The sequence below is a fragment of the Aspergillus pseudotamarii genome (genome assembly GCF_009193445.1).
Source record: "Aspergillus pseudotamarii strain CBS 117625 unplaced genomic scaffold BDV38scaffold_13, whole genome shotgun sequence".
In the NCBI taxonomy this organism is placed as follows: domain Eukaryota; kingdom Fungi; phylum Ascomycota; class Eurotiomycetes; order Eurotiales; family Aspergillaceae; genus Aspergillus; species Aspergillus pseudotamarii.
In genome coordinates, this window is record NW_022475027.1 from 356,831 (window position 1) to 378,624 (window position 21,794).

At 46.9% G+C, this 21,794-nt stretch overlaps 5 protein-coding genes and 1 non-coding gene across 6 annotated transcripts; 3 read left to right on the forward strand and 3 right to left on the reverse strand.

Annotated features, from left to right (window-relative positions):
• Positions 1–12,600: 12,600 nt before the first annotated feature.
• On the forward strand, positions 12,601–13,822 carry BDV38DRAFT_269444 (uncharacterized protein; the record flags this gene model as incomplete). Its single annotated transcript, XM_032056972.1, has 3 exons — positions 12,601–13,079; positions 13,160–13,644; positions 13,704–13,822. 3 exons carry the CDS (start codon positions 12,601–12,603, stop codon positions 13,820–13,822), a joined length of 1,083 nt encoding a protein of 360 aa, XP_031916107.1.
• Positions 13,823–15,539: 1,717 nt separating this feature from the next.
• Positions 15,540–15,868, forward strand: BDV38DRAFT_240895 (uncharacterized protein). The gene has a single exon (XM_032053950.1). It carries the CDS (start codon positions 15,555–15,557, stop codon positions 15,837–15,839), a length of 285 nt encoding a protein of 94 aa, XP_031916108.1. The 5' UTR covers positions 15,540–15,554; the 3' UTR covers positions 15,840–15,868.
• Positions 15,622–15,729, reverse strand: BDV38DRAFT_t83. The gene has a single exon. It is a non-coding gene; the product is annotated as a tRNA-Ile (tRNA).
• A 331-nt stretch (positions 15,869–16,199) lies between the features above and the next one.
• Positions 16,200–18,077, reverse strand: BDV38DRAFT_280516 (MDR family MFS transporter; the record flags this gene model as incomplete). Its single annotated transcript, XM_032059324.1, has 4 exons — positions 16,200–16,367; positions 16,417–17,351; positions 17,430–17,455; positions 17,524–18,077. The coding sequence occupies 4 exons, from the start codon at positions 18,075–18,077 to the stop codon at positions 16,200–16,202; spliced, it is 1,683 nt and encodes a 560-aa protein (XP_031916109.1).
• Positions 18,078–18,551: 474 nt separating this feature from the next.
• Positions 18,552–20,112, forward strand: BDV38DRAFT_290806 (Zn(II)2Cys6 transcription factor domain-containing protein). The gene is made up of 2 exons (XM_032061572.1): positions 18,552–18,826; positions 18,940–20,112. Exons 1-2 carry the CDS (start codon positions 18,746–18,748, stop codon positions 20,038–20,040), a joined length of 1,182 nt encoding a protein of 393 aa, XP_031916110.1. The 5' UTR covers positions 18,552–18,745; the 3' UTR covers positions 20,041–20,112.
• A 21-nt stretch (positions 20,113–20,133) lies between these two features.
• BDV38DRAFT_290808 (alpha/beta hydrolase) lies at positions 20,134–21,429 on the reverse strand (the record flags this gene model as incomplete). Its single annotated transcript, XM_032061573.1, has 2 exons — positions 20,134–21,108; positions 21,172–21,429. 2 exons carry the CDS (start codon positions 21,427–21,429, stop codon positions 20,239–20,241), a joined length of 1,128 nt encoding a protein of 375 aa, XP_031916111.1. The 3' UTR covers positions 20,134–20,238.
• Positions 21,430–21,794: the final 365 nt, after the last annotated feature.

A 21,794-nucleotide genomic window follows, 5' to 3' on the forward strand; every position in this document is an offset into this window, starting at 1 on the left:
CTAGGGGAACCCACTGACATCTCTCCTCACTTCCGTGATCATGAAATGCAGCACACCCATACACATGCACATCAACACCTCTCCTGTGAACTAGTCCGAAAAAAGATAATCAGAAAATATGGATTAAACGAAAATGAATTAGATTAAATTCTTTCTTATTTTCTTTTTATTTTATTTTTCGCTCTCTTTTTTTTTTTTTCCTTTACTGATTTGCCACATGTCGCCGATGCCAAGCATTCGCCCTGCAGGCCGTGTCTGTAGTTGACTTAGTAAAAGTGCCGCGTAAGCCTTCTCCATCCGCCTTGTCATGTGCGGGCTTGGCGGCAGGGATCTGTGGGGAAAGGCCAACAAATGGCCGAGCATTCCTGAATGAGCCTGGAGACTGAGTGGTCGTCATGGAATGGTTCAGGGATTGCGTGGGATTTGGGAACGTCTGTATCAGATATGTTGTTGTGATGGCCTTCTGACTGGTTCGGAAGTCACCTCAGTCTTGTTGATGAGGGATGTGTCGACGGAGAACCCTGGATGATGCAAATACTACCCATCTTTTTTATTTCATTTTATCTATTTATATATACCTCTGCTGGATTGTGAGGTATTTTTTTTATGTTTATTTTATTTTATTTTTTTCATTCGTGAGATTAAATCAGATGGATTGATAGTGGATGACGTTTGAGTTTGGAAAGGAAGTCAACGAACTAATGAATTCGCACTAGTTAGTAAGGGTCTGAATGGACGCTCGAGCGTTGACCTCCTAAATTGGTGTTTTACTTTTTTATTTTTTTTTTTTAAATTATTTTTTTTGTTCTCCAATTTGAAATTTCATCGGATTTTATTTGAATTTCTGTTGTTTGCAATCGTGTGCATGAGGCTGGCAATGTAGATTTTGACTGGCTCGGATGGGAGAGTTCAGCTGGACGAACGACTTCAATTGTGTCGGTGCAGATGTACGGAGTATAAAGGCGACGCTATAGGTATTCGACGGACCTTCGATAGCGAGTCGAAGTCCGATGACAGTTGATAAATCAGATAACTAATCTAGAAAAAGACGATCTATCAGACATCCCAGTACAGAACGAGGGACGGCAAATACCGATACACATCTATCCATCTGCAATGCAGACATTACTACAGCATGGTACCCCTGCATCCTCCCCTCGCTCGCCTTACTTCCGGACATGCGTCTCTGTCTTTCGCCTGATAGGGTTGAATCGCATGGAAATAATTTCCTAGATGTGGCTCTTTTCTCCTCCTGCTCAATTTTCCCTGTTTTTTTTTTTTTTGTCGGCGAGACCGAACAAGGAAAAGAGGGCACATGGTAACTCGTAGCTACATGTCTTCTTCTCGTCCCGTCCTGGGGGGGCGAGAGGTCCGAGAGGAGCGCATTACGAAGCAACCAGAAATTAACAGGGATTAAAATAGAACATGTCGCCGTCGTTCATCCGCGAAGGCAAATTTGCAGTTGCAATCGTCACCTCGAATGAAACTTTGGAGTGGAGGGAGAAATAGATAGTACCTGCGTTGCCCCTCGGTTCATGTGAGAGATCAGGTACCGCGTGTGGATTTGCGTGTGTTCAGACATTTCGTATCTGCACTTGTACTGTTAGCTTTGTGTCGAGGGGCATAAACTACTTACACACTGCATGGCATTACTCTATAGACAGTGGACACTACAATGTTTTCTTCCCGTCCCCATCGTGACTGGTGGGAGACTAAATGACGACCCCATTCGGAAGGATCATCTCTATACCATGAAAAGGTCCCCATAGTGATACTCAGGAACAGAAATCACCAATTTCTATTCTTGTCCATGTCATCTTACCCAACTGCCCTTTCCAGTTAGTCCCAGATGCAGGGACTCTCATCCATCCCACCTGGCAGTCGTAAGCTCGAACGCTTTGATCAAGGCCTGCCTCGACCCATGTTTGCATTTTGGGGTCGAGGGAAAACGGGGGTGCCAGCCCGACCGAATCCACTGCAAGGTGACAACCACTGTACGTACGCAATCATTCAATCTATTTCACCGAGTATTAGCCATAGAGAAATTTGGAATCCTGCATGTGGGTTTCAGAGTGAGTTGGATTGCAGTTGTCTGTGTGGTTTCATACTGAAATTCCTCCGTCGTCTCCCCCTTCCATGGTCGAACGACCAGCACATGCCCACCGCCGCCATTGACATACGCCAAGACCGTAGGGCTCCACTTTCTGCACACTAGATGTGTTTTTCCCGTCGAGAATCACGCCAAAGGCTGCTGCCAGGTGAAGCTTGTTCAAGGGTCCCTGTTTGACAACGTATTCATCGTTGTGACTCTTGAAGAGAGCGGCACGGTAGTTAGAGATGTTGTCGTAGATTGCTACAGGCTATCATTGAAGATCTACAGTTTGCCGGCACGTTGAATCACCACGAGTATCAAACCCAATAATGAGAACCAAGTAGCCGCAAACGCAACCGGTAAGGGAAAAACTTACCCTGAAGAACGAAGAACAGGGATACCCCTGAGACCTACGTAATGCTGCTTAACCAGTAGAACAAGAGTTAATCAAACAATGGATCCCCCCCGACTGTCGAAAATGATAACAAGTCGGTCTATTACATGCATCACTCGACCCCCTTCTCATGGCAGCCCAATCTGACGGTTAGGGCCCAGTGATATCATGCGCGATATCAAACTCCAGTGAGAGGGGCTGTTCTTGAAGAGGGTGGGACGCCAGCTCCGGCTCGAGTGTGGATGAACGGCGCGTTTCATCTGACTGCTAGCCGCAACCCTGAGAGTGGCAGTGTTGTGGAGCCGGGCCAGGATCGCACGCAGGGATTCAGGGTAACGGGCTTGCGGGGGAGCGTGCTTTTTTGCTCATTTCCCTACGGGGGAGGTATGCCACTGATATTGGATAATACTATTTTTCTTCTGGTATTTTGGAAGGGCTTCCTCAATTCCAAAAAGACCCCCAAGGGGACCCAACGACCACCACCAGGGCCCCATTTAGACACAGCCAAAAGTAAAACTTCCACGACACCATACCCGAAGCAGTAAGGTTCCCCCAAAATAAGGAAAGCTTCGTGAGATGTGCACGCGTCAGCTCCTGTGGGTCCGACCCCTCTGATTGGGTTATCTGGTCGAGCCAAGCTCGGCTATCGACTATCTGCCGTCCCTGGGGCATGTGGCTGCATCACCCTGTCTTTTCCTTAAAAATGAATCGTGCCTGCGCACCAATCGCGTGCGCGGTGAAATTTTCTTAGTCGCTGCCCTTTTTGCAGTAGGCTTATCTGAGTTCGGATAGGGGGATACGGGATCCACCACCACACCATACCTATCTTAGAATAGTCATTACCATTCCAGGACGTGGTGCTAACCATGTGTGTGGATTGGATCCTGGGCTAGTCAGCTTAGCTAACCTACTTAAACTTAGCATTCTCTTTCAAAAGAGTTTAGCACTACTAAACTAGGCTAGTTACTCTGTATTTACCGATGTAGGCAGTTGGTCGTCGGGAATCGCCACCAATTGAGAGGGATCAATTTCCCCTAGCGGAGTGCGTGTAGGCATAGCCTGCCCCTTTGAGAAAGTTAGCTGGATCGAGTACTGACCCTCTTGATGGAGTCAGGTGCAGTTTGGTCAAAAGTTTTGGGGGTGGATACGCGGGAGAGAATCACGACCCCCCCCCCCCTAATACACGACAAGTTTAAATCGTAAATTAATATCCATACTGGATGGAGATTTTCTTTCTGGTCCTCATGGTCTATCGGTTGCTCTATTAGCTTGGCGCTTCGACTGGTTCTTCCGGCCTTTCGGGGACCTCAGCGCGGGTTATGATCCGTACCACGTAGAACTTCGAGATGCTAAAGTTTTCCCTCGTCCGTGGAACGGAGAGATTCTGGAATTCCAGGTACAATGTTCTCTATATGTCGATGGGGATCGGGGGGAGAAATAACCATCAACTATGGAGTACTGTTTCTACCAATCTGCAGACAATTCCACTACATACTCAACGAGCATCCTCCCTCAAAATCTTAAACTTCCCTCAGATATACACATATACATATACTATTCGATACTATATCCCAGGACCTGAACAATGTATTATATTAACCCCTTTACTTTACTGGTACCAGAGACAACAACGCCAATCATGACGATCTGCCGAATGGATCTGCCAAGATGGACCCCGTGCAGATGACAGATGTTAAAAAACTTTTTTAGTTTTTGATTTTTCCGTTTTTCCCTCAATACCTGACTCATTATGCGTCTCAGCCGGCTAAACACTTTTCGCAATTAAAGTATCGTGGATCATCAGTTCCTAAAGACTCGAACTCGACCTTCTGGAACTAAAGTGCCGATGGGCGGTCTCCATCTGCCGAGATTTCCCGCTCTTGTGCCAATTTCTATGACAGTTGTTCTATTCCCTTTGGCACTGTGGTGAAATGTAGTTCTTATTGTGCATGTATACCGAAGCAATCTGTACTTATGCATGGGAGGTCTTTGAAGCCCGGATTATACTTCCACCAAGCTCATGCGGACAAACACGGAATACAAATCCAGTGCTTTAGTCGGACCCTTGGCAACAAGATAACTACGTACACTTCAGCAGATTATCCACCACCCTGGAGGGAAGCGAGATTAAGAGACCTAAATATAACCACCACCATGATAACGGTGTGAACTACACCGTGATAGTTCAGCTAGTGAAAGTCATCTAGCAGTCAGCGCACAACGCAGACATCCATTCTCCCCCATCGTTCATTTTACTAGTAAATAGTTACTGGAGAGCTTCAGCCTTCAGCTCCAGCGCGCACGCATAGACCACCGCCAACACTTACTTATCCACCCAAACCAATTTTCCACGATATATCGCCAAAAAGCCACCATCTCCATAACAGCCTCCCATCAAACTCAAAAAAAAAAAAGAAACGCAGTATTGTAGAAAATCAAACCAAAAAGTTTAGGGTTCCAGCAAAACCATCAACATCAACAAATCAAGCATTGAGGCACAAGCCGCAAAGACCGCCACCGGGCCCCTCATCATCCATCCCGCACTGGATAACCTCCCCCCTCACCCAAAGCGGCAAGCATTGCGGTAGACTAAAGTACAACTCGTATCGAGTTCACTCTTTTCGACGAATGAGTGGGCCCACCGGACTTCCTGATCAGGAACCCCCGCAACAAAATTGGGAATAGTGTGGTTGTTGCAGGCGGGGCCCATGATTCGCCAGCGGGTGGCTGGAGTTCAAGCGTTACGCGTTTCCTCACTCCTCTGATGTGCCGTGTCAAGGGGCGAGCGATTCCCTATTGGTGTGGATTTTAGTGACCTGCCAAGAAGGGTTTAGACCCATCCCTGTTGTGGAGTGGAGCCCGGGAAGGAAAAGTTTAAGGGCACGGCATCGCATCTCCAGTTTTTCTTTTCTTTTTTTTTTTTTATGGCTTTTGGTTTGCCTCCAGTGAGTCTGACTCTAGTTCGGGTGACTGTTCGAGCTAGTCCCCTTTTGGGTCTTAGGTTTTTTGGTAGTAGAGACTAAGGATGAGACTAAAGGGGCAGAGGTCTGACTGTGACAGGAAAAGCGGTGAGGTGCTGTACCCAAATGGCTGGCGCTCCAACATTTTGGCTTTTGCAAAGCAAAAGGTTACTGCGGGTCTTGGGCGGCCAAAGGAGGCAAACCAGCAGAAAAGACTGTCAACCCATGGTTAGAGTGAGAGTCAGAGTCAGAACTCAGTATCATATTAGGTGTGGTGCTGGTTGTTCACTATCCACTGAGTTTGGGATCACACTGTTGGACCCTTATTTTACTCTAAATTATTCTATTGTGCAGTTCAAACCCTTGGTTACTGGGAGTAAGTTAAGGGTTATCCTCATTAATTTCCCAATCTGTTTTAAAAATAACCATCACCATCCTCCGTCCATGAGTTACTGACCATGTTTTTTTTTTTTCCCGCGGGTTTACGCAATACAAGTCCGCTTGGGCCTCTTCCATCGCGCGGAATCCTTAATGCGATTTCGGGACTCCTGTTCTGGCCATCTCCGTTTCGCCAGAAGCGGACGACACTCAACCATCACCGCGGTGGAGCAAGGCGCACGAGATATCTGAAGGCAAATTTGCCGCCAGATGGCAGGTATCCCGCATGGCTAGGATGGACTCGGATACAAAGTGGGCTTTCGCAAAATTGGATCACTGTTCATTGCCAAGGGGACATACACGCAAACTCCTCGATTCCGGTTATATTTAGAAGTAACGTCATTTCGTTCGGTGGTCGTCATCTGCGATCAGGGTAAGTGTTCTGAGGATCATAATAACAATGTGTTCGTGGGTGCGGCTCGGCTTCGACTCCTGTTCTGTAACGGTTTTTTTGGCGATAGGGAGCTGTATCCGAAGGATCTCGGAATGGGTTCCGTAGGTATCAGCGCTGAGGTTAGGGGTTCGTTTGCCTTTGGGTTAGGATGTATGGTTGGATATCCAGCCTCCAAAAAACAAAGTATATCCAACGTAGGTAGTTAGGGTTAATAGTTGAGTTCATTTAATTTAAACTACAGGGGGTAAACAGTCTGCAGATGTGGGAAGTCCGCAAGTATGACCTATCCTAGTTTCCTCCTTCACTCACAGACTACTGAAATCCAGTCCAATAGAGCACATGGTGGCTATTACGAACAAATAATTATTACTCACAGTATCAAAAACAAACTTGTATGTTGATTCAATTTCCCACTTGAACGGGCGCACAGTGCAAACAGAAACAAGAACGTCCCTCCTAGTATGTCAACTCCATAGTTTCCAGGTTCTCAAATGATTTTCCTTTTTAATTTAAAGTAGCTGGAGTTCCTCCAAACCTTAGTGGACTAGCGCCCACCACTCTATACCCTCACTACCCAGCTAGCCACCACACTAGGAAGATCCAGTTTACCTCGTCGCAAAAGGCTGAAGAAAATCGAAATGTAAATCCTTAAGCTTGACTCCACGCTAAAAACTTGTTCCTCTAGCACGATCTAACTAACAGTATGCGTGCCTTCTTCACGCCCATCCTCATTACATGGCTTGCCTCGTGCCCAGCCGTGTGGACTCCCTGACCCACGTTCTTCTGCTTTGCTCTGACTTCCGATCAGGGTTTGTTCTATTGGGGTTCCGCGGATGGTTCCCCTATTGTTGGGTTTTGGTTTTCTTTCTTTCTTTCTTTCTTTTTTTTTTTTCTTTCCCTTGGTTCGTCAATCCGGATCGACTACCATTTGCGATCTTATCCCTACTACGTACAGTACATACAAAATAGGGTCGTTCTCACTACGAAAGCCACAGATGTAACCACCCTCTGCGTACTCCATAGACAATGGATCCGAGCACCATCTCGGAGATGTTCTCCAGCCTATGGAGACCTGACTCGCTCATCCCTCACGATAAACCCATGCAAGCGGACTGAGCAACAGGGGAGAAAAAAACAAAAAACATAAATTAGTGGATCCTTGCATCGACTGTGATCCGCTTCTTCTTCGCTTGGGGAACATCGATGTGGATGGACAGGAGAAACTTTAACTAAGCTAGTCGATGAGTTGTGCCTATCAGCTTGGGCGTCTGCTAAGACGCCTTGGTCGAGTGGTTGCAGGTGTCAATTTAAAATTTTCCTTTTTATTTTATTTTATTTTATTTTATTTTTTTTAGTTCGGGGACTTGCTTTATCCACTTGACATGTTCTTTCCTTTTGAACTGGAGGTGAGGAAGTGTGGGTTGCGGGTTTAGTTTCTCGAGTGCTATATTATGATATGATATGTTTGATGGGAGAGACTATTGATCATGAAGAAATAGTTATTCTCTAGTGTATGTATATTAGATTAATTTGGCGATTTGTCCTCCTCTTCTCTACCCTTTTGATTTAGATTTTTAGTTTCTGTACACTTGGTTCACTGTGTATGAGAGTTCAAAGAAAGTCAAGATGTCAACCAAGGTCGGCTGTGGCAAAAGCGGGAAAAGATGGAAATCCCCCCGCTTGTCGGAGTTTCGCCGAAAAATATCCAGACAGGTTCCCAAACTGCACGCAATGGATTATTTCCCGAACGCTGGGGATCTTCAAGATAGCATTTGCGATTTGCAGTAGCTGCAGATTTTTTCTGGAGCTATGCCTTGTGATTGTCGATGATTGTCTTTGCTTTTTTGGATCTTCTGGATCTAGGATTATCTATCTATAAGTTTTGATGTTGGGTGGGTTTATAGAGAGACCTTACGTATATGGGAAAAGGTACAAGTAGGGAATAATTAGGTGTATCGGATTCTTTTCCAGTCCACATGGATGGTAACAACATATCCCGCTGGACCGCCGGCAATCTACCGACCGGGTTTTCCCCTACATGATCGATTTTACTTTTCAATCGCAGCCACTATACTAAGGTTCCGTGGTCGAGCGCGTGTATCCTCGGTCCGTGGCAGAAAGGAACGAGATGTTGCAACGCATTGATCGCAACCTCGGAGTGGAATTGAATGTCATTATTCTAGGAGCTTTGTCCTATCGTGCAGGATGTCACCGTCAACTTTTTTTTTTTTTTCGAGAACGTAGTACTCCCTCGAGGTTGTAGGGACCCATTAGCGAACGAACTAGGAAAACTCTCCACATCGACGTCAGAGCGGGAAGAGAAAATCCACTAGCGGTGCCAGCCAAGTGACGATGCTAGAACGCATCACACGCAACTTGAACATCCGCTTTTTATCTAGAAAGGAGTATAGTGGCTGTGGGCTTGCAGATGGTATCATCGGTAAGTGGCTTGGGATAGTGCCTCTTCCATCACTGTACGTAAGGACGTATGTATGCTGTATGTGGCATGTATGTACAATGACGCGCCGTTCATGCTCGGGCATTTCACCACGAGAGATGAGATTGTAGCGCAATCCTTTACAATGTCAATAGATTGGTGAACACGCGGGAAGAGCATGATCTCTGCAGAACAAGTGTCGGGTGTAACGCTTTGTGTCTGATGTCGTCATTGTGCAGGGGTTATACTATTGTATGCTCTTCTTATGTTCATTAGTGTTTTAATTTAATTTTCGTTGTTGTTGTTGTTCGCTCCCCCCCTTTTGCTTCAATCGCTCAACGCTTGTACATATGGAGTATATTCCGAATGGATTCACATATGGGAACAGAGTTCGTGTGCGTGTGTCTGTGTCCGAAGGCCACCTCACCTCCGAGACTTAACTTACTCCATGGATGGTTGTTCATATGCATGTGGATGCCATGAATGATAACGTACCATACCTCGACAGACTACTACCCTATTCAACTTAATTACCTATTTGGTCTATCACCTTTTGCTCCCCTCAACTTTCCCCTCCCCCTCGGTTCACCCCCGGCCATCGTATAAGCAAGGCAAAAACACCACATCGACGCATGTCGACAGTATGCATGTATGCATGTACATGCTATCAAAAGAATGGAGTACGCGGCCGGCATTTGCAGCATGAATCGCACAGTACCATGAGGAGGGAAAAAAAAAGGAATGTTTGTCAAAGCTCCTAACAGCTATGCAGCTCTCTGTATGCACGTGCTCCATACCGAAGGATGGACATGCCACTACAGGATCTCGCAGGCTGACTTTTTTTTTTTTTTTTTTTTTATCGTAGCCTCAGAAAGTCAAACCGGAAAAGTAAAAAAGTAAGGTAAAGATACCAGAGTCAGGTGGGATAGTGTGCGAATTAGAGGCCCTCGAGGGAGTATTACCGGTATTACCGCCGTCACTGCAGCCCGCAGCACACTGCAGGTTGCCAGGAGGCCAACTCACCATCCTCCCCGAGCAAACGGGCCAATCGCTGTGCGCAAAGGATCGGGACTGGAGTCTTGGCCTTTACTGGACTTTGTGCTGGTCTGCTGAGGAATGCGCACTGTGATTATTCTTTTTTTATTTATTTATTAATTAGTTTTATTTTAGTTTATTTTTTTTGCTTTTATATGGATTTGTAGTTTGTTGTTATTTTTTGATGTCATTGTAATTTTTATATGAAGATATTGTTCTTTCCAGTTTATTGTATCTACTATCTTTGTACTCCGGAGTATACATCTATCTTGAAGACAACGCAGTACAGCTCGGTATTTTTCGGGAGGCTTGAAAAATTCCCACCTTCGATGGGCTGGGCATGGAAGAACCCGACAGAGTAGTCCATATCGAGTAAAAAAGAGAAAAAGGGACCAAAAACCAATCAATCAGCCCAAAGGGAGTGGAGCTTCAAGCCAACGAGGATCCACTTAACCAGCACTACTTTCTCACTGGGAGCTTTTTCATCTCCAGTCGGCCAGCGAGAAAGTCTCCCCCACGGAACGGGTATACCCTTTGACGCATCTTTGTGATCTCCCTCTTCCCCGCTACCTTGAAACACACCCAACTCTCAAGGGCTCACGGCGAACCTTGGTCGCTGCATCTAAGCTCAAGTCTTGGCGTTGCCTGCGCCAGTGGAATTTTTTTACATTTTTCTGACCCTTTCTGACTTTCTGCCCACGCTTTCCTGCTTTAGTGCTGGTTGCCCCCTCCAGACACACTACTTACTAGAGACACGGCACAAACTGTCTCCCCCGCCGCCGCCCCCCTTTACACTAAACATTCAACATTGGGCTGTGAGGGAGCTTTCTTCCCTAGTCGTGCTAGTCGTCAACATCTCTTGTGTTTAGCCCACCGCCCCTGATGACTATTCGCGCACACACTTCCTCACACACCACACACTGCACAGACGACAAGACACACGGAAGTACTATGTGACATACGGTGTACGTACGCGTGTTGTCGGACTCCATACTTCTCTGCCTCCTGAGAGGGCATCCGTAGTTTTAGCCAGCGCTTTTACGACTCCATATGCCTTTTACTTCACTGTCTCTGCGGAAAACCCACATCGATTCCCTCCTTTTTTTCTTTTTTTTTTTTTTTTTTTTTTTTTTTTTTTTTTTTTTTTTTTTTTTTTTTTTTTTTTTTTTTTTTTTTTAATTCATCATATTTTATTTATTTTTTTGATTCTCTTTCCTTTTGGCTCCATCCTGCATGGCTAACCAAATATCACCGACACCTTTTATTAGATAGGACTAGAGTCGTGATATTATTGCAGCTTACGCACAGCACAACCTATAGATTTCAATCGAAAAAGGAAAGAATAAGAATGATTCTACTACTTTTCCGATGCCGGAGTTTCAGATGTTTCCCCTATCCCTCTCCCCTGCTTTTTACTCAGATTAAGTGGGAGTCTTGGGGTTGGTTAATTTATCTCGATTTGTCATGGATCTTACTTTTGAAACAAGTGTCGTATAATTCTCAAGCCTAATCTTTTTTTTCTTTTTTTGCCCTCTTTCTCTTTAAGATTATCTTAATGATTAAACGCTATTACAACGAGGATTATGTTGTTCATGTTGAAGACGATGGAAATTTGCCCATGGGTAAAAATAGAAAATAAGCAATTGGGTTTTTGGGTTTTAATTTCCCGTGAAATTAGGGTGTTAGACTTTTTTGGAGAGATGAGGGAAATGAGTTCTTTCCTATAATTCGAGATTATAGAGAGAGTGGGTGTGAGGATTGGAGATGTGTAGAAAATACTATTTCATGAATAAAAAATAAAATAAAATAAGCAAATTCTTAGATAGTAAGATAACCATTTCCCCTCTCTCTCACCCAGAGGGAAAAAAATAAAAGTCAGAGGAAAAATTAAAAACGTGTCTCTCCGGGTGGTACGTACGACAAAACTAAAAAAAAAAAAAAAAAAAAAAAAATTAAACAAAAAAAAAAAAAAAAAAAAAAAAAAAATAAGAGAGAAAAAGAAAAGAAAAATTCAAAACCACAAAATCCAAAACCAAGGAAAGCCAAAAAAGACCCATCGAAACCTTGAGGGTCACCCGAGGAACTGGTTCCTATTTGGAGATTGAGAAAAACCCACACTGACTTTGGGACTAAAAAAGCAATTAATATTAATTCCTCGTTTTTTTGAATTAAAAAAAAAGAAATAAAAAATGATATTTATTATTATTATCATTATAAAAAAAATAATTTTTTTTTTAACACTGGCGCCGTTTCGAAGCCTAAGCGGCCCAGAGTAACGATCTGCAACCGTCTCCGACGGGACGTCGTCAGTGGCACTAAAGCCCATCACCAACACGGCAACGACAGGGCTTCCTTTCGTCCCTGCGCTCCATCACTCATGCTGCGATCCTGTATTTGCTCATAAGCTTCGCCGATCCCCTTCGGGCCCTTCCCCAGACTGTCTTTCATTCTTCCTGTCTGTCGGGTTTCAGGGCCTTTCTTTTACTCTGTCTCTGGATCTATTTGTTCCTGGCTCCCTCCTGCGAAAGATTATCATTATTTACTTCTACTTCTACCATCGACTCCCTTCCTCCTTCTCTCTACCTTTGCGCTGATCAGTCTCAATTGATCTTCACCCTTCCTACTCCCCTTTCTTCCTCTTCCATATCGTGCCCCTCACCCGTACCTGTCAATCATACACACACACGCTTCTCCTTCTGTTCTACTTGGCTTCGATCGTCGTGCCCTTGATCGTCCTTATCACCTACGTTGGTTTGAATTGCTGAGGGGATATCGGTTCCTCCACAGCAACACCAATCGCGCAACAGCAAAACAAGCTGAGAAATTATCTCCGTGACAAGACTATCCTCCATGACTATGGTTATTGAAAACCAGAACCGCCAATACGGCGGTATGGGCTTTGACAATGTTTACCAACATAATATGCCACACCACAACACGCCGCAGTTCACTGACCCGTGGACCGCTGCCCACACTACGTCGCATTCGACACCTCCTGTCTACGCGACATCCATGGCATCCAACCCAATCCTGAACCACCCCAAGCAGGAGGAAGTGAGCCGCCCGTCCCCTCTCTCCATGCCCTACTCGAGCATTCCCGTCTCCGCGCCCTCGATGGTCACCAGCAGCACTTATTCCACTACACCTGCCACCAGCTACCCAGCACCGGAAGTGATGGGTCTGCACCATGATCTGCCTCGCACGTCTTTCGAACAGGCTCCTGCCTACACGACTGCTTCGTCCATGAGCAGTTTCGCGCCGCCCAGCTATGCGCCTCTCAGCTATGCCCCATCTCTGCACCACCCGGATAGTCGTCGGATATCTCATGCGTAAGAGCCCCTTCCCAGCCACAAGACTTTCGCGCGTCTTGAAATTTGGAATTGTGCGCTTACACCTTTCTCATTTACAGTGATCCCCGTGCCAGCCAATCACAACCCTCTTCGGCTCCTACCTACGGTGACGCTCTCGACGCCAGTCGCGGAATGGTTGCGCTCAGTCAGGACTTGACTCCCCGTAACATTTACGCTCGCAACACCCGGGGCTCTGCAGATTCTTATGGATTTCCTTCTACACACTCCTCTGGTTCTTCCATCTCGTCCGGTGGCAGCTACCCATACTACAGCGCTTCAGTCGCATCCGTCGAGTCTTCTGTGACCGACTACAGCTCCACGACTTCCGAGTCCTACGAGAACGGACACCTGTCGCGGACTCTTCCTCGTCCATCGAACCTCCTGACTGGTAGCGCTCCCCCGGGACCCCAGTCCATGATGAGCCAGTTCAGTTCGAAAATGCCCTCCAACACTCAGAAGAAGCACAAGTGCAAGGTGTGCGACAAGCGCTTCACCCGCCCATCCTCTTTGCAGACCCACATGTACAGTCACACTGGTGAAAAACGTAAGTTCTTGGGAAAATCCGGTATGGTACGCAAGCGATACTAATGATTTGGGTTATAGCTTTCGCCTGTGATGTAGAGGGCTGTGGTCGACACTTTTCCGTTGTTTCCAACCTTCGCCGGCACAAGAAGGTTCACAAGGGCGAGAAGGAAGGCGCATCGGGTGAGGATGAGGAATAAGTCTCATCCTTGCACGACCTTCTTTCTACTACCCTTCCCTTGAGCCTGGTCCTTGCGCAAAGCAACGAAGAGTTTTGGATCGAGATACTCAACGGACTGCGCTGCGCAACCTTCTTTTCTTTCGGAATGGGTTTACCCCTTGTACAACAACTTCAAATTTCGTGACTTCTCTTCTTTTATGTCTCCGTGACAACCGGAGAATTGATACCCCTTTTTATTTATCGCTTTTCATTTTATCATGGATCGGCTGGACACGGCACAAGGGCAACGGGAATTCGCAATGATGTCTCTTTATTCCCACGTTATGACCATAGAGGTACTGGTTGTTTTCCGGATGGTGATTTTACTTCTTTCTCTCGCTTAGACTAGGGTTTTGGTTTTTCTTTTCTTTTGACATGAATCTTCAGATACCAACTGGGTTGTGACATGTTTGACTTCTTTTCTGCGTTTCCGTGGCATCGCTTGTTTGGGATCCGGAAAATATGCGCAGCGGGCAATCGTTTTCTTTTCTTTGTCCCTTTTTTTTTCTTTTCTTTTTAGAGCATTACTTTTCTTTGCTTTCCATTGGTGATGCTACGACCAGTAGCGAATTGGCTCGGGTTTTTACATATCGGGTGAAATTGAACGTGAAGGAACTGATACCCGTTGCAATTGAGCGGAGCATATATGGAATGGAATGTTTGGGGTTCATGTTTGGATTGGATTTCAGCATAGACACGATGTGTCATCTACGGTCGCTACTACTATACCATAATATTGTCTAATACAGATTCATTCTGAAATCAGGATTCCCATATCCCTATAAATATTTTGCTAGATATCGGTACATTCAGATACCACAAACAAAATTCAAATCCAATAAAAAGAGAAAGAAACCCGAGAAAGCATGATGATCCACATACTTGGCCTTGTCCTGTAAAGCAGACCTACACGAGTCAGCATACCAACAGTATTTTACTCCGTACAGCGGAGTACATTGATTCATGTCAAGAATGCATGTCCCGTTACCGAAAAATGGCAGCCACAGTTCATACTACAGTAGTACTCCGTACATGCACCTTCAATAATAAACTAACTACACTGGATAGGCTCAACCATAGTCAACAAGTATAGTAAGCTTTTGTATCTTTGAAGGTACAACTAGTGAAGTAGAATCCAAGATCCGGATGCTCTGCTCGTATATTCTAGGCTGCTCTACTGGGACTTGCCTGACATGACATCTAGCGTCATTGATCTCGATATGTCAATGATTTACTTCCCCCGCAAGTCCGAGTAGAAGGGTATTCTGGATTTCCAGGCCTTTTTTGATGTTTTTAGTACATGCATGGTTAGTTTGAACATCCATAGGTTCTGGTTCTGGTGGGTATACGGTTGGGTTGAGATATTAGAGGATGTACAGAGTAGAATGAAAGGACTGGAGAACCCACTGGAGATATCCGAAGTTAGATTGTAGCTATGTATGTATATTTACTCCGCACAGGAGACTTGTTTTAGATGGCATGTCGATACACGCAACTAGATATACATCCTCCAGACAAGCATATGTACAAGCATTATCAACAATGTATGTCCATACTATTATTAGCCACTCATCCGACCTAGAACCTCACCAATGAAGACCAAGACAACCCAAGCAACAACCAAGACCCAAATACTTTGCAGAACTCTTAACTTCCACATATCATTCATTACCAACACAAAACCCCCCACCCTCCATGCCATTCCAGGGTGTATGTACAGTATGTATATGTCGCTATGGGCCCCGAAGAGAAAGAGAAAAAGGAAAGAAAAAAAAGACATGCTCCTTGAGGGAGTCGAACCCTCGACTTCAGCTAGTCGGCATGCGGAGTCCGAGAAAACGGAGTTACCACATAAGAGCCACGCCATAACCACTAGGCCAAAGGAGCCGCATCTTACCCAGTGGCGAATCTTGTATGGCTTGTGTTTTCATTGTTTTACTTATTTTCCTTTGGTGTGGTGTGTTGGATTGCGTGGGGGGTTTGAGTATTTTTGTTAGTTATGTTGGGGGCTTTGGTAGTGTGGTTTTGTATTTTGATTGAGTTTAGGGTCTAGATTGTGGTTTGTTGGGGTTGGGGTTGGGGTTGGTTTGGAAGAGGTGGCGTGGGTTGCTCGCGGGATATGGGTATGTATGGGGTTTAGAATTGGGGTTGTGTGTTTCTCTTTCTAGGGTTGGTCTGTTGAGTTGTAGAGTGCGAGTTAATTTGATTTGATTCGTTTGTTGGTTGTGGGGTGATGATGTCTTTACATTGTTGTATCCTGTATCCTTTGGCTTCATTGCTTGATGGGACATTGACGGTTATACCTTTCTGCTTGGGTGGACTCGGTTTGAACCGCTCATGTCAAGTCATAGCTAGAATTAATGCATCTCCATGGTCCGAGTAGCTGGAGTATTGTTAGTAGTATCCTCCGAGGAGTCACCACTCTGACCGTGCAGCCCCAAAACCGCCATCTCATGTTCCTCCGACAGATGATGAGCGCCAACAAAGAACCCAGCAACAAGACTGACTCCCGCAAAAGCAACATACTAACGACACAGTCAGCAAGCATTACCCATGTAGAAGAGAGAAACGAACCATAATCCATGTAGTCCGCAAGGAGGCAAACACCGCCTGCCGGACCACCTCCCTCTGATCCGAGGGAAGTGTCAGAATCAGCTGTATATTGGCCGTGACATTCGCACCTCCAAACTGACCAGCCAGCTCACCACCCAGGGATTGCACGAGCTTGGCGCCCTCCTTCACCATCTGGTTCTGGAACACGACTCCCCCGATAACCACCGAGATCGCTGTCGACATAGTCCGCACGAACCCGATTGTAGCGGTGGCTGTAGCGGTGTTCGCGACACCAACAATCGCCTGCAGAGCGAGCAGTGGCCCTTCGAAGTTCATGCCTATGCCTGTACCTGAGATGATTTGGAATCCGATGATCTTGCCCCAGTTGGCTGTTGCTTCTAGGTTGATGAGGAGTCCCACTCCGAGGGTTAACAGGCCAAGGCCGAGCCACATCGGGGGAAGATATTGGCCTGTTTTCTGGATGAAGAGGCCCGTAAAGGCCCCCGAGAATGTGCAGGCGATGACGAAGGCTAATAGATAGACCCCGGACATGATTGGGCTGGCGCCGAGGACAGCTTGGAAGTACAGCGGTAGGTAGTATGCCTCGCCCATGAAGATGAATCCGTGGCAGAAGCAGACGACGAATGCGGCGATGCCGGATCGGTGCTGAAAGAGGGTTAGTGGTATTACGGGGTATTTGGCGAGTTTCCACTCGTTCAGGGCGAATAAACCCAGAACTACGATGCTGAAGATGATTAGGCAGATGACCGTTGCTGAGTCCCAGGGGTGAGTGACGCCGCCGAAGTCTAGGGCGAGGAGTAGCATGATGCTGCTGCCAATTACGAATAATGAGCCGATCCAGTCGACGGCCTTGAGACCGTCCCAGATTGGTGTGTGTGGGTTGTCGAGTTTGAGGGCTAACCAGAGCAATAGGAATGCAAGTCCTGTGATTGGTACTAGAGTAGCAGTATTGATCAGTTAGCGATCAGTCGGATATTATTACATTGTTGACAGATAAGCAGAGAATGCCATACAATTGATCCAGAAGCACCATCTCCAGCTGTTGAGTGCCAATTGGTTAGTGTGTCAGGAACTCAGTCAAGACCTTCGAGTAGTAGTAGTACTTACGTTGCCTTCTCCGATAGCACGCCGCCCAATATAGGACCAATTCCGCTAGCTAAAGCCCAGTCTACGGACAGCAGACCAAAATATAGGCCACGATCTCTGAGAGAGAATAAGTCGCAGACACAAATATTGACCAATGTCATCAGCGCTGCCGCACCCAGGCCTTGCATAACACGGCCAAACAGAAACAACGCCATTGTGTTGGCCACAGAGCAGATCAAACTGCCTGCAAAGAAGATTGCATTTCCGCAAAGCAGAAGCGGTTTCCTTCCCCATATGTCGGACAGTTTCCCCCACAAGGGAATGGAGGCGGTGTTGGCCAGTATGTAAGCACTGCCAATCCAAGTGTAGCCGGAAGCTGAGTGGAAATGGCCAGCAATAGAAGGCAAAGAGGTAGTGACGATAGTGGCATCTAATGCAGCCACGAATGTTCCGGCGCAAAGACATGACATCACAATAGATATCTGGAGGAGACTGCGACCAGGAGCACCTGTTGTAGTTTGAGACTGGCTTGGGGCCGTTGTGGAACGCTGAGTAGTCTCTTTCGCTATGGTCATTATACTCGTTTTATGGCTTAGTTCGGTCCACTCGTTGTTGCCGTAGCGTCATTGAAAGACAAGTTTGCACTTCTGCTAGCTTTTTAGACTTGGGTTGCCTATGCAGTTTTGTTTTGCTCTGTCTCCAACAGATTGAACATTGTAGGTTTGCCGCAAAAAAACAGCACCAGTATGCAGACACCAATTCTTAGAGTGGCTTTTGGCTCTCCGACAGGAGCCGAGATGAGGTATAAGCTAGATGCTGGCTCAAAGTTGCAATGAGCCGTACGGAGAGAATAGGTCTGGCTCTTGCGCTGATTGTGTCAAGTCTCTCTAGTTAGAGCTCTATCATGAACAATAATATAAGAGAATTGAAAAGGGGATGATAGATGGGGTAATCATGGCGTTGCATTGTTTTCTGACAGAAGGCAGGTCGTTCTCGTTCTCGTTCTCGTATTCGTTGTCGTGTCGCCCCAAGAGCTTGTCCGTCCATGACTACAACTTAGCAAACCATCAACCACACTCACATCAGTTTCTTGACCACGAAAGTAAGGCAAGAATTGATAACGGTAGACCGTGTCTGTCACACTCGTAGTTTAATACGCGTGATTGAAGTAGAGACAACCCATCGAGCGTGGTCTATCTCAGCCTCTACATGGCAACACTTCCAGTGCCGGGGTCGTCTTTACATGGTCCTCAAGATGCCACCACGACGGTCGCACAAGAAATCACGAAATGGTTGCGATCAATGCAAAGAGAGGAGAGTAAAGGTATGGAATACCTATGCTCCGGCAATGCCCTGGTGCCTCTTATATGGAACTCTTCCAAGATAACCTGTGGGTCCCATCAGCCCTGTATACATACTCTAACCTGTTCGAACTAGTGCGACGAGAAACATCCGATATGCTCCAATTGTACTTCTCGGGAGCTCATCTGTACCTATTTGAGGAACCCTATAGCCCCATCTCCGAGACGCACCGCTCATGCAGTGGCCGATCGCTCCCCAGACCCACCACACCAGGGGCAATCGCAGTCAGAGAGCCATGTCAAGCAGCCTATCAGCTCCGTAAGATCCGCCGAGCCCAGCTTTGGCCTTCGTGATCTCGAACTCATGCACAAGTTCTCGACCGACACCTTCAAATGTCTATGCGGAGACCAGTCCGACATGGATGACTGGCAGGTCCTCATCCCCCAACAAGCATCTAAACATATGTTCTTACTCCATGGCATCCTCGCACTAGCAGCCTTGCAAGTAGCAGCCACAGCCACAGAGCCCGCTTGTGTGCTGTCATATCTTGACGCCGCGCTTCATTACCACAACAAATCATTCGCCCCATTCCGACAAGCACTCGACGCCATCACCCCGCTAAACTGCGACGCAGTCTTCGCCCAGTCCGCTATAATAACCGTCATTGGCATCGCCCTGCCACGCCTTAGCGCCCAGCATAGAGGCGAATGTTTCAGTATGATCGAGAACATGATCTCCGTGTTCGAGCTCCTACAAGGCTCGACTAAGGTCTCCCGTATTAGTCGACCGTGGCTTAAAGCCAGCATGTTTTCTAAATACGACTTCTGGATGATAGAAGCTGGAGAGTTAGATTCCGAGAAGACTGTTGCTATAGAGAAACTGAGCCAATTGAATACTTGCATCGCTGGTGCCGAGCAAAGTGGTGCTAACCGCGAGGCAATTGACCTGTTACAATCTTGCTTTGCTAAGTTTGCTCGTTCGTCTCATCCGGTGGCTATTCTTGCTTGGTTGGTCTATACAAAGAAGGAATTTATTGATGGGATGCGGATGCGTCAACCGTTTCCGTTATTGGTTTTGATGCATTGGGGTGTGCTGTTGAATGAGCTCGGGAGTCATTTCTGGTGGGCGAAGGGGTGTGGTCGGGATTTGGTAACTGAGTTGTTGGCAGAGATTAAAGGTGAAGACCCAGTATGGGAGCAGGCTTTGGAATGGCCACGGAAGATGATAGGAGCCTGAAGATTAATCAAAAGCCTATGTCTTGCGAGGCATACATAGACTGAGCATGGCGCGACGCCATGCAGGTTCGAGTGTATTCATAAATGAAGGAGTTATAATACATGATTATACGTCGGTGTGTTTTCTTTTTCACTGGTCCCGCCAGGATTCATTCAACAGGGCCAAGACTAGCCACAACAGTCCTTCTCAAGAGACCAGTTACTGGCGCTCAATCCACGTCTGGATGACCTCCGCGACCTGGTCACTGTTTTTCTCCATGAACACCATGTGACCGTTACCGTGGATGCCAATCTCACCCAACTGCAGATGCTCCGTGGACACGCCAGCCTGGCGCAAGAACTTGACAGTGCACCAGTCATAGGGAGCATGGTAAGAAGACTCGGTGGTCAAGATCATAGTCGGCACCTTTTGCAGGTTGACAAGCTTGCGAGGCGTCGGGTGATCGGCTTGAATAACACAAGGGGACCGCGCAGTGGAGTTGCTGGGGATAACCTGGCGCACGAGGTCCTTCTTGGGATCCGACACGGCGGGCTCAAAAGTAAGGGGAATGTCCGTGAGACCGTACGGACGAGAAGACGTGTTGCTGAAGACAGCCTCCTGGAAGGGAGGGCCGGTAGGTTCCAGGGACACGATGGCGTGGACAAGGTCCGGGCGTACATCGGTGATGATCCATGGCATAAGACCTCCCTGTGAGTGGGAGAGCAGAACTACCGGGCGACCGATCAGGTCCAGCAACGCCGCACCGGCCTCCTGCATGGTATACTGTTGACCGGTGCTGGATCCAAAGAACTCCACAGTCGAGGCGTAGTAGGTGTCGAAAACGGGATCACCCATCATGCCAGTACCGTTCCACTGAGTGTGCAGCGCGGCCTGGGGCCAGAGCATGTAATGTTTCGCGGCTGTAAATCGCTGCTGCAAGATCTCAGCGCCGTAGGTTTTAAGGGTGCCATTGCTTGGGAACCAGGGGCTGCGGCCACGGAAGGTCTGATCGATCAGGTAGCATTCGTAGCCTTGAGAGAGGAAGTAGGAAGCCCAGCCGCTTCCACCATCGGGCTTGTTCAGCCAGTTCTGTAGCCCCAGAGTTAGTCAAGCAGCCTTTTCTTTCCGCGGTTGAGACATTTTGAAGCTTACCGTGCCGGTTTGCGCTTGACCATGAATAAACACAATCGGGTGCTCCTTGGTCACGCCTTGCGTGGGAGTGAGTTTCTCCACGTACATCTGATCAGTGAAGACATGTCCGCCTGAGTTGTCCTGCACATACTGGCCCCCGACGTACAGATAATTGCGGTGATAAGCTACCTCAGCGTTGGAAACGATGGGGGTGTGCGCTACGGCATTGGTGCCGGTAATTGAGATCAAGATCCCTGCTAGGGCGTTACCAAACCGCATCTTGGCTGCTTCTGGAATATACAGTTGACAGGGATATGAAGGAAAAAAAAAAGAAAATCAATCCGAGTTGGGAGAGAAGACGGGGGATCTTCGGCAGAGAGCAATCAGACCATCGGGTTGCCGGTGGAATAGTGGAGCTCTTCGTGGTGGCAGTGAGACACCGGTTCCGTCCCATTTTACTATGAAAGGTAAGGTTAACTGAACATCTCCCTTTGGTGGGCCCTAAAATGTAAGTCATACAATTACCCCTATATTAATTGTACTCTTATTGTAAAATGATTCGTCCAGAACTGCCCCAAGGCGGATGCAGACTTTGCTATAAGGAACTTAGCGCATACTCTCGTAGTACGTACCAGAAGAACGAT

Coding starts and splice junctions, on each gene's coding strand:
- BDV38DRAFT_290806 (XM_032061572.1), top strand. CDS start 18,746: ATGGTCCTCAAGATGCCACCACGACGGTCGCACAAGAAATCACGAAAT. Junction 18,827..18,939: donor GCAAAGAGAGGAGAGTAAAG/GTATGGAATACC, acceptor TGTTCGAACTAG/TGCGACGAGAAACATCCGAT.
- BDV38DRAFT_240895 (XM_032053950.1), top strand. CDS start 15,555: ATGTACAGTATGTATATGTCGCTATGGGCCCCGAAGAGAAAGAGAAAA.